At 40.7% G+C, this 18,205-nt stretch overlaps 1 protein-coding gene across 5 annotated transcripts in view; it reads right to left on the bottom strand.

The window, feature by feature from the left end:
- Window positions 1-18,205, bottom strand: part of PTPRC (protein tyrosine phosphatase receptor type C) — a 96,544-nt gene that overhangs the window by 21,398 nt on the left and 56,941 nt on the right. For 3 of the 5 annotated variants that reach the window (XM_019750887.3, XM_074317082.2, XM_019750888.3), the window contains 7 exons: window positions 16,342-16,368; window positions 14,411-14,632; window positions 13,130-13,258; window positions 11,870-12,004; window positions 9,331-9,450; window positions 5,443-5,601; window positions 4,038-4,249 (listed from right to left, as the gene is read on the bottom strand). In XM_019750887.3, coding sequence (XP_019606446.3) covers window positions 4,038-4,249; window positions 5,443-5,601; window positions 9,331-9,450; window positions 11,870-12,004; window positions 13,130-13,258; window positions 14,411-14,632; window positions 16,342-16,368 — 1,004 coding nt within the window. Of the gene's footprint in view, window positions 1-4,037; window positions 4,250-5,442; window positions 5,602-9,330; window positions 9,451-11,869; window positions 12,005-13,129; window positions 13,259-14,410; window positions 14,633-16,341; window positions 16,369-17,469; window positions 17,572-18,205 lie in introns of all 5 variants that reach the window. The other 2 variants (XM_019750883.3, XM_019750886.3) reach the window with 1 other exon arrangement.

Below are 18,205 nucleotides of genomic sequence, written 5' to 3'. Positions count from 1 at the left end.
TAATAATAATAGTTGTAAATAGCAAGAACAGGTGAAACTGAAGGAATCAAATTCTGCATATAAAAATATTCATAATTTAAAGTTAAATTCCCTATTAATAGGCTAATATCTTTACAGTTTATTTAAAATGTAATTCCACCATATACTGTTTACAAGAATTACACATAAAATGCACACAAAATTTTTCAAAGGGGAAATGGGAATACTATAATGTAATAATCACCATATTTATATTAAAGTGATATTTGTTCACGCAGTTACAATATTTGATGCCCTGAGTGTACAGGGCAAAATCTACAGCAGAGACGTAACTCCCATAAATACCTGCATCTCATAATACTGACTACAAATGAACCAAAAACAATTTAGATATACAGGGAAACTGACAAGAGAAAGAAAGCAACAAGAGCAATAAAAGCAAAAAACAAATGTAAGTAAAAATAGATCTGGATCCTATCATTAAAAGAGATTGACAAATATAATAAATCTGAAAAACATGTACCTGAGCTTTTACCCTATGGAGGATGTATAATTTCCCCAGTATTCACAGAATAGTCATAAACATGTACCATGTACTAAGTGAACTATAAAAAATACTCTAAATTCCAAAAGGCAGAAAGTGTAAAGACCAATGATCTTTTATTAGCTAATAACTAATAACAATAAAAAAAAATTCAAGCACCAGAAGTGTAGAAACCGTCTCTTAAAAAAAAAACAGATAAATTAGTCTTCTGAATTACAATATGAACTCTTTAGAATTTTCAATAATAAGAACTCTAAATATCCACTCCTTAAATTTTATGTCAGTCATGGAGAAATTAGAAATTCAGTCATGGAGAAATCAGGGACAGGGGCTACAGTCAAAATTTTACCAAAGCTTTAATTATTTTTTAGTTAATAAAAAAGAAAAGAATTAAATAAATGGACAAAAAACACTTTCAATCCCCAAACTACCTGAAAAACATGAAAATAAACCTACACAAAAGAAAAGTAATAAATTAGCAATAACAAAAACAACTTCATTAATTTATCAACCAGCGACCACAATGATGAACGAAGCTAAAATGACTGTTCCCTCACGAAGATGTAGGAATGGAAATGAAGTAAACATACAAACAAGTTATGTCATATGCAATGAAGAAAACAAGACAGGCTGCTCAAGAGTGGGGAAGAGAATGGATAACTGAATAACAATCTCCTCACTTGAATTTCAAGATTGTATTTTAGTACGATATTTACCTATAATTTTTCAGAATAACTTAACCATATTTGACAAACGGAAAAAGAAAATGCTGAAAAGAGAGAAGAGCATCAGGTAAAGTGCCTAAAGGACTAAACCTGGATGTATTTTAGAAATTAAAAAAGAAATCAGTGTGCCTGGAGCTTGGCAGGCACTGAGGAAGTGGTGGAAGCTGAGGTACAATGCACGATAGGGAAAAACAAACTACTTCTTCCACATGGACTATTCTTTGGAAGAATGTAGGTGGCACACCCACTGAAAAAAGTCTAAAATATCTAAAAAGAACAATCATATTGAAGGAAAACATAAATGCTCTTAAAGAATTCTGCTCTACATTAAAGAGACTACAACAAAATCTTCCAAGGGAAAAAAATCCTTCCTATCCTCTATAAAGTTATAAAACAGAAAAATGTCTACAGTGTTTTATCACGTTAGCATCTCCTTTACACGAAAACATGACAAGAATGACACCCACGTCTATGTCACACCTTTTCCACCCCCTTTTTGAACGACCTCATTTATGGATGTCTGCTCCTAAAGACTTAATAAAATATTAAGCTGTTAAATTCAATAATACTTTAAAACAATAATACGCAATGACGGAGCAGAATTTTCTCTTGGAATATGACAATGATTTAGCATTAGGGAAACCTATCACTATGATTCACCATATAAAGAAATCACATCATGGCAACATAAAAAAGATTTGATAAAGTCCAACCTATGTTTCTAGTTAAAAAAACAAAAAACAAGAAAGCTTACATGTATAAGAACACTTTTTTTCAGGGATAAGGGATATGAAACCAATTGTCAACATCATATCAAACAGTCAACTATGGAAATTCCCATTAAACCAAAAAAGTAACTGATAGATTTGAATAAAAATAAAAGGGAGAATTGTGTATAACTTAAGGTGCTATAAAAGAGAAAAGCAAACTACAAACTGAAAACAAACTTTGCAACTCATATGACAGAGATTAATATTATTAATATCCAAAAAGCTTCCCCAAAGAAAACCAGACAAAGGCAGCAAAGAGCATGTAACCATAACAATAGCAACAAAAACTGTATTTGTCCTCAACCGCAAATAAAGACGCCCTAGGAAAACAAAAAGAGATGCCAATACCATATTTCACTGCCCAAACATCACAGAAAAAGCAGGACCTGTTATTCACCAATAAGTGTGTTTAACAATTACTGTTTCTAACAGAGATCAAAATAGGTATGGTTAGTACAGAATGATAAAGCCATATGATAGAATCCTATGCAACCATTAAAAATTACATAGTAGCAGAATATGTAACATGGAAGAAGGTTCATGACACAGTGATATATGAAAAATGCAGTTTACCAAACTGTATTCAGATATGTTGAATATATATGAATGTGTGTTGCATATTATGGAAATTGTGAGATAATGGAAAACATGTATTGGGTATTGGTCTCCACCCCCGGTTTCTGGCACTGAGCTTCTGGAACTCTTGTAACTTCCTGGGTGACAGGAGTGTCTTTAGTTTTAACGAGGTGACTCTGGGCGGGCTCCTGGATGGCTCCTGGGTGGGGCTGATCACCAGAAAGACCAAGCCATGATTAGAAGCTTGGATTTTTCAGCCCTGCCCCCCGCCCCCCTATTGTCTTGAGAAGGGAGAATGGCTGGAAATGGAATTAATGATTGATCGTGCCTCCATGATGAAGCCTCCATAAAATCCCAAAAGTACCATATTCGGAGAGCTTCCGTGTGGGCGGACACCTCCACACCGGGAGGGTGACACAGCACAGCCCCATGGGACAGACCTCCTGAGCCTCTCAGACCTCGTCTCATGTGTCTCTTCATCTGGCTGTTGGTTTGCTTTTAGCAAATTAATTGAACCCAATGAGGGGGTCATGGGAATACATCATTTGTAGCCAAGTCAGACAGAAGTTATGGGTGACCTGGGGACCGACTATCTGCGACTGGCATCTAAAGTGGAGGCAAGGCAGTCCTGTAGGACAAAGCCCTTACCCTGTGGGATCTGACACTGTCCCCAGGGAGAGAGTGTCGCAGTTGGATGAAATTATAGGACACCCAGCTGGTGTCACCAAGACTTGCTTCCTGTGGGGAAGAACTGGCACAGGTCTGGTGACCAGAAGTGTCAGAAGGGTTTCATGTGAATAGTAAAGGAGACTCACAGGGAAGAAACACAGGAGATGGATCGATTTGTGTGTTTTTTTCTTTTTTCCCCCATAACAGAAGGGAAAGGCTGAGTTTTTCCATTTTAGAAGTATACACACAAAATATGATCAGTAGGCAGTGAGCTCATGAAGGGTGAGCTTTTTAATTGTCTGTGTTCCCTAGTATTTCCTAATATTTATTTGTACAATTTTCTAACCTCAGGGTACCTAGTTAAAAACAGTCACGTTAGTAAAGATTAAAAAAAAAAAAAAGGAAAAGAAAAGATTTAGCAAAGTAATCATCCATTGTGCACAAAGCGTACTTCCTGACACAGGAGCAATAATTTAGTGAGAAATAGTATGAAGTGCATCAAACTATGTCATCAGAATCTTGAAGGTCCTATTGGTACTATATGATATATTGATAATATAAAGGTAATTTGCTGGTATCATATTGAAGGTCAAAAAATATGCCGACAAAATATCTGCTTGAAACTACGGTGGTTAGTACTAGGGGGTGAGAATTTGGAGTCAAACATTTCAGGCTGTTGAGGTGTGATGCACTGGTTTCCGTTACGTAAGGTCTATGTAACAGTCACTATCATGTATATCAATACTATTGCAATTACAGAGATGATAACCTTACCTGAAGCGTGTATGCTGTTGAATACTGAAGATCTCTTACTTGGAAATGGCACGTGTTTTGTTTGGACTTTTGAACCACGTGACCTCCAGTTTCGACTTCCAAATGATAGAAGCCTGAGGTGGGGCCGTTGAACTTGTCAGGCGGGTCACAGCTCACATCCATACCGTTATCTGACTTCTGTGCGACTTTGATGTTCCTGACCATGGTTGGCGCTATATCCAAAGCAAGAAAGGTGTGTGACTTTAATCGTTGGGTAAATGCACATTTAAACTACTTGATGCTATATGTGCACACTGTCCCCTATTTTAAGTGTTCATGTGGGGGGTGTGGACAGGGAAATGAGGTACATACAGGAAAAAGCACATATTGTACATAGCAAAACACCTAAAACGAAACCACCTGGTCATTGGTGGAGATTAATGAGATTGCAAGTGGTACTTGAACCCACAGCCTCTGCGTCATCCTGTATGTAAGGAGCGTGTAGAATGCGAGAGCAGAGAACAGGGAACCCCGGCAGCCTCCATACAGCCCACGCCCTCCTTTTGCGATGTGCCCACGTCAGCCAGGCACTCATCTACCTGGCTGGACTCTCCAGGATTGGCAGCTAATTGTTTCCTCTGGTATCACAGAAATTCAGGAAAACAACCAAAGTATAAAACTCGAGGACCTGGACTCTTTAACCCCAAGCCTCAATGACATGCAGAGCATTTTCTGCCCAGCCCTGAGGGGACAAAACCCTTCCACGAACCTGGCTCCAGGTAAGGCCCCTGCAGTCTTACCCTTGGGGGTCCCTTCTTCCCTGACCTTGCTGGGCCCAACACTGGCCTCAGAGGCAGACCTAGCTTTGGGCCTGGATATGATGGGGCCATCACACTGGTGGCAAGAGCCAAGTGCCATGCGACGGAAACCCCACGTGGAAAATGTGCCATTAAATAAAACAGTCGGCAGTTCAGTGTAGCAAAGAGAAGAAAATGCTGACAAACTATTTTGTTTTATGAGGTGTTTGGTCAGGTAAGCAGAGGCTAGCAAGTGACTGCTTTGTGAGTGAGGCATGATTAGGTGTCTGAGAGCAGTTACTATTTTGGACAGTAAAGAAAACAACAAACAACGTGTTTTTAGCTAAGTTGGTTAGGTACATACTTGCCTGAACTCTTACAGATTGTACCAGTTAATATGCCCCCGATGCTTCATTCTTACAATTCTTATGATTATACCCGAAGAGTGCAGAAAACCCCAAAACACCGTTTTTAAGTTGTATTTCAAATTATTCTAAACCCTAGATGTAAACAAATGTGCCAGATCAATTATTTCCCAAATGAAGCATAAACAGATGTACAGTATGTTAAAATGGTCATACTTTGCTCCTTACCATTCAGAGAGAGAAGCATGAAAGCGTGTCACTTACGTGATGCTTTTGTTTGAAATACACATGTCACAGGAATTCCATCACGTCTCACTTGCCCGCAGACGTAGGCATGCAATGTTACTTTATAATGTGTATACGGATTCAAATCTGTGAGATTAAAGTTGGTCATACTTTCATTCAGATCGCGGCAATTTAAACCTCAGGAAAAAAAAAAAGGAAATGTTTATTAAGTCATTAAAAGTCAAGATTACCACATATTTAACTGGGTGTCTGCACAAAATCATTCCTCGCCAACTCCAAACCGAGTGATTGAGAGATAAATACGTCCTCATGCACAGAGGGCCACACAGCCATCAGCCACTGGATTGGACAAATTCCATTGTTATAAACAAACTCAGATCTTCGAAAGTTATGGTTTCATATAACTATTTTGGTACATAAACAACTTAATAAGTTAAGGCACATTTGTGAAGATGGTCTCTCTCCTTTCTGAGAAAACACAGCCCTCAGTGGATATTATGAAAGTCCTGAGTTGTGCTGTTTCAGAAAGATGAATTTTTAGTGAACGTTTCTGATACTTAACCTCCAAACTTTGACCCCTGATATTAGCTACTCTGATGGATTTCAGATGTAGGTCTGTACCATGCGACTGTGATTGAAGCGGCAGTGGAAACGAGGAAAGTTCACGCTGGCAGTCGCATCTGAGCTTTTCATTGAGAGTTGAGAGATGAGTGAGACTGAGTAGGTAGAAGGTTGAAAAGAAAAACCAAACCATACAAGCGTTTTGAGTGTAGGGACAAGCCTGAGTGAGGCAGCAGATTCTGCCGGGGGGGTGGGGGGTGGGGGGTGGGGGGCACATAGGCCGTAGGACTTTGTTTCAGTGTGTTTTACTTTTCAGGCAGAAGAGTTAGCATTTGTGACACTGAAAAATCACTAGGCACTGATTATTTTTGAGTAGTCAAGTGGCTCCAGGAAAGAGGGGTCCAAGGGAGGTGAGAGTGGCAGTGGCCTTCGAGAGAGCAGTCACAGTGATGACAGCGAGATGCAGATGAAACGATGGCTGGGCCACTCTGTGTACCGAGCACTGGCTTACGCAAATTAACTAGCCATCACCACCACCCTACAGGCTGGCACCCTTGATATGATTTCACTTTGAAGATGACAAAACTGGGCCAAAGAGACACTAAGCAATCTGTCCATGACCTCACAGGAAAGGAGGGACCCTGGCACTGAGGTTTCAGGGTTTGGTGGAAAGGCCAAAGCACTTGACGCGGACACCTGCCCCCTCCTGCATTTGAGCTGTTTTTCTCAGAAGCCCCGTGTGGGGGACCAGTTAAAGATTTATTTGGCTCAGGGCTTGAGATTTGTTTTTCTGTGAGCCCTCAGGGACATGCCGTTCCTTATGTCATGCATGGCTCATAGAAATGACTACAAAGACACTGGCTTCCTGACTTGTCACCTCTTTGTTTTTTAGAAAGTATCTCAGGAAATCCATTAACAGCTGCCCACATGGAACTGCTCTAAACTATCTTCTTCAACAGTAATCTAAAGAGTATAACCCGCTGATCCCCACAGGATTTTGTGCTGCTTAAAAACTAAAATATAAAACAGGTCGTTTTCTCTTCAAGAAAAAGAAGACATTACATAAAATCATTTCCAGCAGCATCACTGTGACCTTGAAGGGTGAACGCTGGTTTCAATAACTTTTGAAAAATAGTCCTTTGAGTGCAACGAAGTTCCTCCATTATTGAGGAAGCGTCATTGTCAGTTGTCATCAAGTTTATATCCAATACTGCATTTGCCTACAGTATCTCAAGCTAAAAGCATGAACGACACAATTGCAAAAAGAGCACAGTTCAAGCTGTTCAATTTGATCATTTATGTTAACTTCTGTGATTACCCAGCTGCGTCCTATGAGCTATGGAAACATTTATGCCCTTCTCCTCTCAGAGTTGTTATTGAGAGGTTTAACAGAATCTTCAAACATTATAAAAACACCCGACAGAGGAAACGAATAAATGTCAATTACATTTTTCCTCCACTTTAACCCCTAACTTTCAGAGACACTGACATGATTGCATTATGAAATAATGACATAAAACTTAGTACCTAATTTAAAAGTAATATAAGCTGCAATAACAGTTCAGAGACTTTATTCCTGTGGATTGTTAATAGTGATTTTATCTGAAATAATGAGAGTAGTTTAAATAAATGCTTTAACAAAGCTGGAATGCTATCAAGTCCGACTTCGGTAAAGTGGGAGAGGGTCTCACACTGCCTATGTTTCAGGTGAACAAGAGAAGCAAAGCAGAGCACCCTTCCGTTCAGGGTGCTCTGTGTTGATCACTACGAGAGAAAGCGGGTGGCATGTGGGCAGCTTCCAAAGACACCCACCCATCAGCAGTCAGCGCACAGCCCAGGACACAGCTGGATTCTGTTAGCAGCGAACAGTTCGGGAGAAAAGGGCACACACAGAGCCTGACATTGCCCAGCTCCCGCTTCCTTACTTCCCCGCCCCTCCTGTTTAAGTGTTATATTTGGGTAGTCATAAATTTGGGCCCCACTAAATAAGAAGGGATGGTAGTGGTGATAAACACAAAACAAAACAAAATGAAAAAACACACATGAAAAAACTAGTACTAGTTGCAAAAAACTCCCTCATCAGACTGCTGATAACTCACTCACTACGTCATTCTAAGCCTCGTTATGCAAATACTGGATATTTCAAACTGTATAGAATATAAAGCAGCAATAAACATTTCTCCATAAATTTCTACCATATACTCTGGCATAGAAAATACGGTGGAGGAGAGAGAGTACAGGAAGGGAGGAACAGAGAGTAGAAGATTCAGAGAAGAGAAACCCAGACAATGCGTTCATCGGGAAGCCCAGCCCAGCGTTCGTCCGAGGGCTGTCAGGGAGGCAGAGGGCATCTAATCGTCTTGCGGGTTTATCTTCCTGGAACTTCCACTTCCCTTTTCTCATAGACCCAACGTTTGTAATCACCGTGACCCCAAGTGCCTTGCTGATATTTCTCATCCACAGCACTTGAGTCCTCTTATGCGAACCTAAAAACTACATGTGTGTTTAACGTCGCTTTAGTGATTAGATTACTAAGATTCCAGCAACCAGCCAAGATGATATGTTCTTGAAATATAAAATAAGACCCTGAAGAGAAACGGTTTTCTACTTTTTCAAATTCGGAAAATGTGTCTGGTTCCTACCCACCAGACGAGGATGGAGGTCAGTGAGAGGTTCAGCTGAATCCCACCTCCCACAGGTGAAGGGCTGTCTCAGGCTCCCCGTCTGCTCACACGTGGTCCATGGAGGCTCAGTGCTTTCTACAAGCATCTGAGATACTTCAAGTTGTCCAGAAGATGTTTCTTCTCTCGTCTGGAGGACTCGGGATTGAACTAGTCCCCAGTCCCTCTGCTTCCACGGATGTCTGATTCTAACCAGAACTGCGACCCAAGACTCCACCTGCCATCAGACTGGCTTCCGTGGCTACATGGGTGCCTCTTCATTTCAATGCACCCAATATTTTGCGTGCACCAAACTGGTGCCAGTTTTGGTGGTGTTTGTGGGCCTGAATAACGAGTTCAAACCCGTGTGACTCACTTATATAAAATGTGCAAGACAGGAATGGGTATTATCTCCCAGAGCTAGCCTTTCCCCAGACTTTGGAGTGTGCAGACTGGGGCTGAGACAGATCGACACAGGCAGGCAGGCTGGATGCTCCAGGCCGTCATCATGGCCGGACTGGGGAGCCCACTGACAGCGGGAGCTGTCCTCAAGCCACCTCGTGCACAGGATGTCCTTGCTGTCACTAGGCAGACAGCTTCGATGCTCACGACCTCACCCTCCTTTCTAGCTTTCCAATCCTTGATTACTCTTTCCTGATATGGAATTAAATTATATACAAATTACCTGAATCATTATAACAAAGAACATAATTATTAAAATGACTTGTAGAAGGAGGCTTCCAGGTAACCACTGCAATCTTTGCACCTTGAGCCTGGCATCTAATATTCTCAGGTTCTCTGGGATCTGTGGAAAGAACGAGAATAAAAAATAAAAATTACAATGTGGAGAAGACATTCTTCATAGACTAAGCATGCATTATTAATAGCCATATTTTAATTAATTATGAATTAATAATGAAATTAAACAAAAGACAACTGGTCATGTTAGTTTCTTTAGAGGTCATTTAGCAGAGTGAAGGTCACTCCTGAGTGGCACTGTGACACCTAAGCACTCCCCTGACTTGAAAATATCTAAGAACTTCCTCTTTCTCTCATATGCATTTGTGTCTGGCTACCTTGGGATTTCTAGATTTCTCTGTGCTGCAAGTCTGTTGTTGGTAGCACCCATCAACTTCACAGTCATTATTTGAAAGGGCACTTGTCATTGCTTCCAGTCACCAGGCATCAGAAGTCGAGACGAAGAATGTGATAAATGCTTACATCAAATTTATGAGGCATAGTTTACATTCAAACACACCCATCTGAGGTAGAGTTTGATGAGTTTTGACACCTATGTAACCAGCGTCACAGGGAAGCGATAGAATGTTTGTACCGTCCAAACAAGTCCTGTGCTTTCTCAGTCAACTCAGCTCCCTCACCCAACCCCAGACACCCTTGGAACCGCTTTCCGGTACTACCGACGAAATGTGTCTTTTCATCCATTTCATAGATAAAATCAGAGGAAGTACTTTCCACACCTCGCATATTCCACTCGGTAGGTACAATGTTCTAGAGATGCATTCATGTTGTGTCAGTACTTGGTCTCCGTCTCTGGTGAGTAGTATTCCTTTGTAAGGATATACCACGTTTTCTCTCTTCACTCAGTTGTCGATAGATATTTGGGTTGTTTCCAGGCTTTGGGCTATTATGAATGAATCTACTATGAATATTTGTGTAGAAGTCTTCACGTGGACGTGTTCTTTCCTTTTTGGTGAATACCTGGAGTGGCATTTCTGAGTTATCCCTTTACATTCTCACCAACAGTATGGTCAGTCTTTTCAGTTTTAGCCATTTTAGTAAACGTGCAAAGTCATCATCTCATCGCTGTTTTAATTTGCATTTTCCAGATAACTGATGATATTGAGCGTCTAGTTACGTGCTGGTTGGCCATTCATATATCTTCTTTTGTAAAGCATATGTTCAAAATGCTCACCCATTTTTTTAAATTTATTGGGGTGACAATTGTTAGTAAAATTACACAGATTTCAGGTGTACAATTCTGTATTACATCATCTATAAATCCCATTGTGTGTTCACCACCCAGAGTGAGTTCTCCTTCCATCACCATATATTTGATCCCCCTTACCCTCATCTCCCACCCCCCACCCCCCCTTACCCTCTGGCAACCACTAAACTGTTGTCTGCGTCTATGAGTTTCTGTTTCTCATTTGTTTTTAATTGGGTTACTTGATGTCTCATTTTGTAGTTGACAGAGTTCCCTATATTGTGAAAAAATTCCCTTTGTTGAAAAAGTTAATTGTGGATTTTTGTTGTTGTTGTTCACAATGTATGGCTTGATTTTTTATTTCCTTAATAGATTTATTCAAAGAGCAAAAATGTTCAATTTTGATAAAATCCTTCCTCCTCCTCCTTCTCCTCCTTCCTCTCTCTCTCTCTCTCTCTCTCTCTCTCTCTCTCTCTCTCTCTCTCTCTCTTTTTCCCTTCTTCTTCCTCCTTTTCTCCACCATCATCTTTTCCTCCTCTAACATGTAGATTTTTTTTTTTAATCCCATAACTTTCTTCTACTGCTTATAAGCAATGCCCGCTATTTCTCTGGCTTTCCTTTTTTACTGGTGACTCATCAATTGCCACACACATAAGCAACATTTTTTTCTAGAAGATTCCCAATTGAATTGGAATCTCTCTACTTCCACTAAATAAGAGTGGGAGTTGAGTACTTTGTAGTTCCTTTTCTCCTCCATCTCCCAAAAGCTATCTTTTTCCAGAGTTTTATTTTCCAATTGTCATTAATTACATCCTTCTTGCTATTATCTATACTGCTGGCATTTTAGTAATAACAATTATTATTTTGCTGCCAATTCTTGGACTTACCACTGTGTTTTATTAGCAGATGTGCTCGTTGTACTTCTCTCAGAGGCAGGATCTACTAGAGGGGCAGGGGGCACCAGAGGACCAGAATGATGCTCAGGGGAAAAGGGCATGAAACGGGCAATGAGTGAACACACACTTCACTTACCTCACCGTTTCGCTTCCACCACAACCTCACAACAGTTTACAGTTTGCAAAAAGCAAAACAAGCAAAACCCTTGACAGAGGTTTGGATCCCCTGTCATTTATTTCTAAATAATTTTACTTTAAAAAAATGATACAAATCCATTTTCTGAAACCCTTTCTCCATATGTATAACATCATTTTCAGTGATTCTCAAGTAATCATAGAATATAAGAAGAAATTTTATGCATAAATGTAAGTAATATACTCACTTCCAAAATCTGTTCGCACAATTTTCTCTTCAGTAACTTTATAGTTATCATAGAGAATTTCTGAGACACAAGTATAATTTGTGTAGGGTTGCAAGTCGTGCTTTTCAAATTTATCTTCAATTCCAGTACTATTACCTGAAAGAAATAAGTAATGCGTATGAGTATATTAATGCAATATAAGACATGTAACTTTTATTTAGATTTCATATTTGTAATTAATATCTATTAGATTGAAAACCTATGTAAATAGTCAAAATAATAAGTAAAAGATCCTGAAAACTACTAAAACAATACACTGTTTTGCCACACTCAATTTTAAAGAAAACATTAGGAAGTAAAACTGAATTTGAGAGTGTCTCTAATTTAACCAGTGGAATTAGTTCATTGTTCTCTGCTCAGAAACCGAGACTACACCTCAGTTAGCCTTCACCTAATAAATATTTCAGGTCATTGTTTTATCATCAGTCCAGCATATGTCTGTTCTTGCTTTCCTCATACAACTGGTATCACAGTCATGTATCTTCCCTGTAACAGGATGGTGACAACCGGGGTCACACTTCATCCTTCGTGTGTGTTTGTGTGCATTTGTCTGTCCTGACAAAAATGGCCTAGAAGATGGCTTTATGCCAAGGAAGGGAGATTCCATCTCAATAACCCCGAATAAAAAGGAATCAAAATCATAATATTATTAATCATTCAAAAGTAATGATATTTCAATTATTGCCCCCCACCAATATGAACCCCAACTTATCCCTAGAAGCACGTACTGTTCTTTATCCACTTCCCTTCCATCTCAATGTTCTAGAAGCTGCTTGTGAATGTTGTTGGTGAAGGGCTGACCAAGTAAACGCTTGAATCATATGGTCTTGCCCTTTGGGCAAAACATTGGTTTGCCGTTTCATTTTCACAGAATATGTACCATCGTTTTACAACACCCTTCTCTGACCATCTCTTCTACAATACCTTGTGTGTAACAGTTGCCAAGAAAATGCTTGTAAACTGACTTTTACGATTTCAAGTTATTTTTCAGGGGGAGTGCTTGTCTATTTTGTGAATGTGAGGGGTATAGAGAATACAGTGATTTGATTCCAAACAAATGAGAGAGACAGAGAGAGAGAGAGAGAGAGAGAGAGAGAGAGAGAGAGAGAGAGAGAGAGAGAGAGAAGGAAGGAAGGAAATACAGGAGGGAAGGAAAAACTAGACAATATGTAGCACAACTTTTTACCACAGAAAATTATCTGATCAATGCTATATTCTTACCACATGTAAATCTGTATTTAAATTTCTTTCCATCACAAGTATTGTTCTTGGTTTTTTTCCAAGTTAAACAAATAGAAGTATTTGCTTTTTCTTTCTCTACACAGTCACTTAACTGAAAACTTTCAGAATCTGTCAAGAAGAGGATATAGAAATAGGAGATTAATATTTCATAACATGTGCCCTGTGCTCAATTGAAATTAATTCACAATAAATACTTTGGCAAACATTTAGATTACTTTTTGGAAAAGTCTAAACTTAAGATTTTGTGTTCCTTGATTATTTAGTTTGTTCTTTTTTTTTTCATATCACACATTTTGGTAACATTTTATTTAGAATTTATGTATATGCTACTTTTAAAAAACAGAATCCAAGCAAACATCTAGTTAAAACTGCATCTTTTTTTTTGCATATTTGAAAGCACTCACTCCATTTTGTTTTCTTATTTACATCTTCAATTTTCTCACTTACGCTTTGATTTTACATGGAACAGTTCTTACACAGAGTATGGGGCTTCCTCTTGGGCAGTGCAATTCTTAAAAATTATTTTCTGTTTTTAATTGATAATTGATTTTGGTAATATTTTGAGAAAATTAGTAAGTTACATGGCATTTTTCAGAAAAACATCAGTCTTACCCTATTTAAGTGTCAATAAATTGATCGATAATCTTGAATTATGAAATGATGTGAGAGAGTCAACAAGTTACATAGTCCCCGAATCCCTTTTCCAAGTGCTGTTAAACTAAGCTTCAGTGGAGCAGACAGGAGACCTGACTCCCTTTTCTTTCCCAGCTGCAGCAGCGCTGGCAAAAGCAACTGGGTGGGCTCCACGTGAGCACCAAGTCTCCTTTTTTGTGTGAAAGTATTTTTGTTCTTTTCACAAACATGAAACCCTTGACTTTGTGCTTTTCCCCAATATATTCCAGACACACCTGTATTTAAAAGAATAAATATGTTGTACGTATATATTTAATGACTTGAATGAAACAGAGGAGGGAAAAAAAACGCTTGTGCCTAATCACTGAGTGGGAGAAATTGTATCTAATCTACATGAACCAACCGCTCCGTAAAAGAAGTGCAGGGAGGGGGTAAGGAATAAAAACAGAAGGCTTATATGGCTTTATGAGTTTGGTTGAGCACAGAAGTCACCCACTGGCCTCCTGCTAACTTCTTTTCCCTCACCCTGTTCTCTCACGTGCCTGGCTCCCGTGACCCTTGGATGGCACCATACATGAAAACACCCTGTTTTTATAAATGTACAAGTAGTAATCAACTTCTATTTACCTGGTGGTACATATAATGTTAAATTTTTAGGTGCTGCAGAGTTGCATGATGTATCAGTTATATTAACACTGGTAATGTAACATGCTTCTAGGTTAAAGATGATGTTGTTTATACATTGGATAGGAGAACACGTCAGTTCGTCAGCAACATTGAGTTTTGCATGAAATGATCCATTCCCATGGTTATAAACATAAGCCACAGAAATATTGGCATACATGTGATCTGAAAGAAAAGAAAACAGGGAGGATTATTTTCCATTTTCCAGAATGAATAAACCTACGTTAAATGCAGGCGCCTTCACATGTATTTTCAGAAATATCAAACCATTAACAGAATAGCCCCGGGAACACGAAAAGAGAAGACACCCATGAGGTGCTTCCACAGTATTCTTCCCTAACTTCCTTTCCTGCGTTATCAAGGACCCCAGCTTATAAGTTTCTATCTGGATGATTATCAGATTAATGTCCGTCTTCCTAACGTGGACTGTGTGCCATGAGAGCCAAGGCCAGTCCACTTTGATCATCACCAAACATGCAGGTCCTTCCAGAAAACCTGTCATTAGTGGGGGCTCAATAACTACTTGTTGAGTTGATACGGGCATGACACCCAACAAATTTCTTCTTCTTGCTGTCTAACTTCCTGTGCTTTCTAAAACGTAGTTCTTGGTGGTCTGTTTCTCCAAATACGTGGACCGTTAACTATTTAGACAACCCAGGCTGCATCATTCCTTTATGTATGCAAAACTATTGATAATAAACCATCCTAAGCAACTTTCTTAGTGTCAGCTCACATTCCCGCCTTTATTTAAACACATTCCATTGACTGGTAAAAATATCCTTTCAATGAGTATTAATTTATTCGTTCATTTATTAATGCAACAGAAGTGATGGAGCCCTCGTGATGTTTATGACCACTGTCCCGACCACTCGGGACACGGACAGTCAGCTTTTGGACATGAACAGTCTAACGTGGAGAGAGGAGCAGATGTGAGTTGCCCAAGACATACAAACACCTAAAATCAGATTATGCAGAAAATTATAGGGCAGGAAATAGAGAGAGAAATCTCTTCAGAGGGGAGGGTTAGGAGGAGGTGGCTCACTTTATGTTTTAAAATATGAGCAGGGCATGGAAAAGCAGATGGCGGGAGGGGGTGCTGGGTGAGGATGGGGTGGTCTCCCAGGTAAAGAGGAAGAAGAGCAGGAGGCAGGAAGAAACGTTGTGTATGTCAAAAACTGTAAGCCGTTCCTCATTACTTAAGGGAAGGGCAGAAGGAGGCAGCGATACAAGAGGACCCTGGTGGTAGATGATAGCACTCATCCAACAAGCCTGTGAAGGTTGGTCTGTGCACTCGGGGTTCAGGGGTGCACTGAAAGTAGGGACTGCAGGGGGGCAGGTAGAAATGTGGAAGGGGAAGCCCTGGCCGGGAAGAAGGACTCTGCTTCCACTGGGAAGGGAGGCAGAGACTGGGGAAGGGATGTATACAAAGTGGTCTCAGGCCTCTGCTTTGAGCCAAACCCAGGCAAGTGAGACGGACGGACAGACAGAAACAGATACATACATTTTTTTCTTCTTGATAAGCCTTTAGGTAGTATCCACATTCCATGTACATCATTACACTGAAACGTTGCCCCCCCCCACCCCAAAACAAACTTGTATCCATGTTACAAACACCCCACTGAAGGGAAATGCCCCCCCCGCCGAAGTGGTTTACGAGTAATTATTAAAATCCTGGTACTCAACACGAGGTCTGAATACGACATCAAAGGTTCTTGTCCTGAAGGACACTGGCTCTGAAGATTTGGAGGTCATCATTGGTGAGAAATCAGAGCAGTGAGTTTGGCCTGCTAGGGGGTCTCGGAAGCTTGGCATGAGGCAGTAATGAAAGTGCTATTGGAAAGAGACAGAAGCTGCCCCTATGCAAACAAACTTACCACATGGTGGCATAGTTGTAGTTAAATCTGTAATGGAGAAAAGAAGAATGCAAATTATTAACATTTCATTTTTAGAATCTCTCAGCTGTAGTCATATTGGGAAAGGGAGGTTTATAATGTTTCAACTTCGTAAACTAATGTCTGCTGAGTTAGCGTTGACAGACAACACAGGGTTTGCAGGGCCTGGAACAAACATTTCCATCTCAAATCTTCAAATGTTATAAACTAATGAGCTAAGCCTAGAAAATATTTTTTTGTTAATTTTTGTTAATAAACACAGTTGTGATAATAATCATATGAAGACTTTTTGGGGCACACACCTGACTCCAGTATGACGACATGACTGACTATTCACACAGCGAAAACCATTTTCAACGTCCTCATCCCCTGAATTTACCTCAAACTAGATTTTTTTATAATTATAACCCCAGGGAGTTCAGTTTACACCTTTGTTTAAAGAAAAACAGAACAGAAAATAGACGTGGGCTGCTTCATTCTCTAGCTGGACCTCTGTAAGCTGTTTGCACAGATAGTAGGTCCAGCAGATTGAGGGGTATCTTGTGTGAGCATCAAGTTAACTGAAGACGGAGTTGCAGACGTGTTTTGCGGGGACCCAGAGAACTCTGAATCTGGTCTTTGCATTGGAAGGATTTGGGGAAGGATGGTGGCCTCGCAGGCTCGGCCCTGCCGACCACTGGGCCCTCCCCGCAGCCTGCCTTTGTCCCCACAGCCCCACTGAGTGGCTGAGGTTCTGTCCTCTGCTCTCATTGCTCACTACCTGGGATGGAGAGTCCATTGGTAGGACTGTTCTTTTCTGTGCCAATACCTAACCCCATTCTTAAGAGAAAGAAGTTCTAGTATATTTGGTCATTTCGCCACACGTTTTCATAAAGTACACAACTCCTGGAGGATGCTAATCCAAGGACGTGACACTGTATGACAGCCACTGTGCGCCCTGCTCCCACCCGCTGTCACACTGCAAAAATAGAGCCGTGTCACTGACTAACTGCCCTCCTGCCCTCAGGATTACAACCCTCAATGGAACTTGTCAAAGGAGGGACCCTTCCATGAGCCCGTCCCAGGCCCACTGCAGTGGCATGGCTGCGTGACTGCGGGTGAAGCTGTCACCTATTTTTGTGGAGGCCAGACCAGTGATTACTGTCGGGCTCTGCGTGCGTGTGAGGTTTGCTGTAAGGTTCTGCGTGCGTGGGGTGTATGAGAGGTCCGAATCTGCAAGGCAATGAGCAGAAGAACAACAGTTAATGAGCCTGCCACATGGAAGGGTGAGGGGAACATACAGACCCAGAACTTCCTAGCCCAATCTTCCCTGGAGGGGCCCTCCTTCGAAGGAACAGATGCTTATTGTTAAAACAAGAGCAGGCATCAAAGATTTATCTACACGTGGCCCTTTATGATAATCACTAATAGTTCGAGCCATTACAAACACTGTAAGTGGCGAGGGAAGCATTCACCCCTCAGTGTAATTCTCACCTGGCGTGTACTCTCCCTCAAACTCCTCACGGTTATGACGCCCTTACTTTGATTACTAATGAGGATGCCACTTACTCTTTTGCACTTTGCATTTCACACCGGCTTTTTACGTCTTGAGCCCTCACAGCAAGCCCTTAAAATGAATCTTATGAGAACCGTCTTTGCAGAGGGGGGCACTGACCCACAGAACAGAGTCGTCACATGGGCCCAAGTCAGCCGCACAGTTGGAGAGGCTGGCTTTGGTCCCCAGCCCCATGTCATCAACAGCTCTTATCTTTCTTCTCTGCCATGAACTTTTCCCATATGAACAAGGAAACACAATATGGCCAGGAGAAGCTTCCCTGGCAAGGCTCTTATCCGTGTCCATATGCAA

Source organism: Rhinolophus sinicus, chromosome 6, assembly GCF_057876585.1.
Source record: "Rhinolophus sinicus isolate RSI-liver-muscle chromosome 6, RSI-T2T, whole genome shotgun sequence".
Classification (NCBI taxonomy): domain Eukaryota; kingdom Metazoa; phylum Chordata; class Mammalia; order Chiroptera; family Rhinolophidae; genus Rhinolophus; species Rhinolophus sinicus.
The sequence above is the reverse complement of the archived record's forward strand: the minus strand, read 5'-3'. Positions and strand labels throughout refer to the sequence as shown.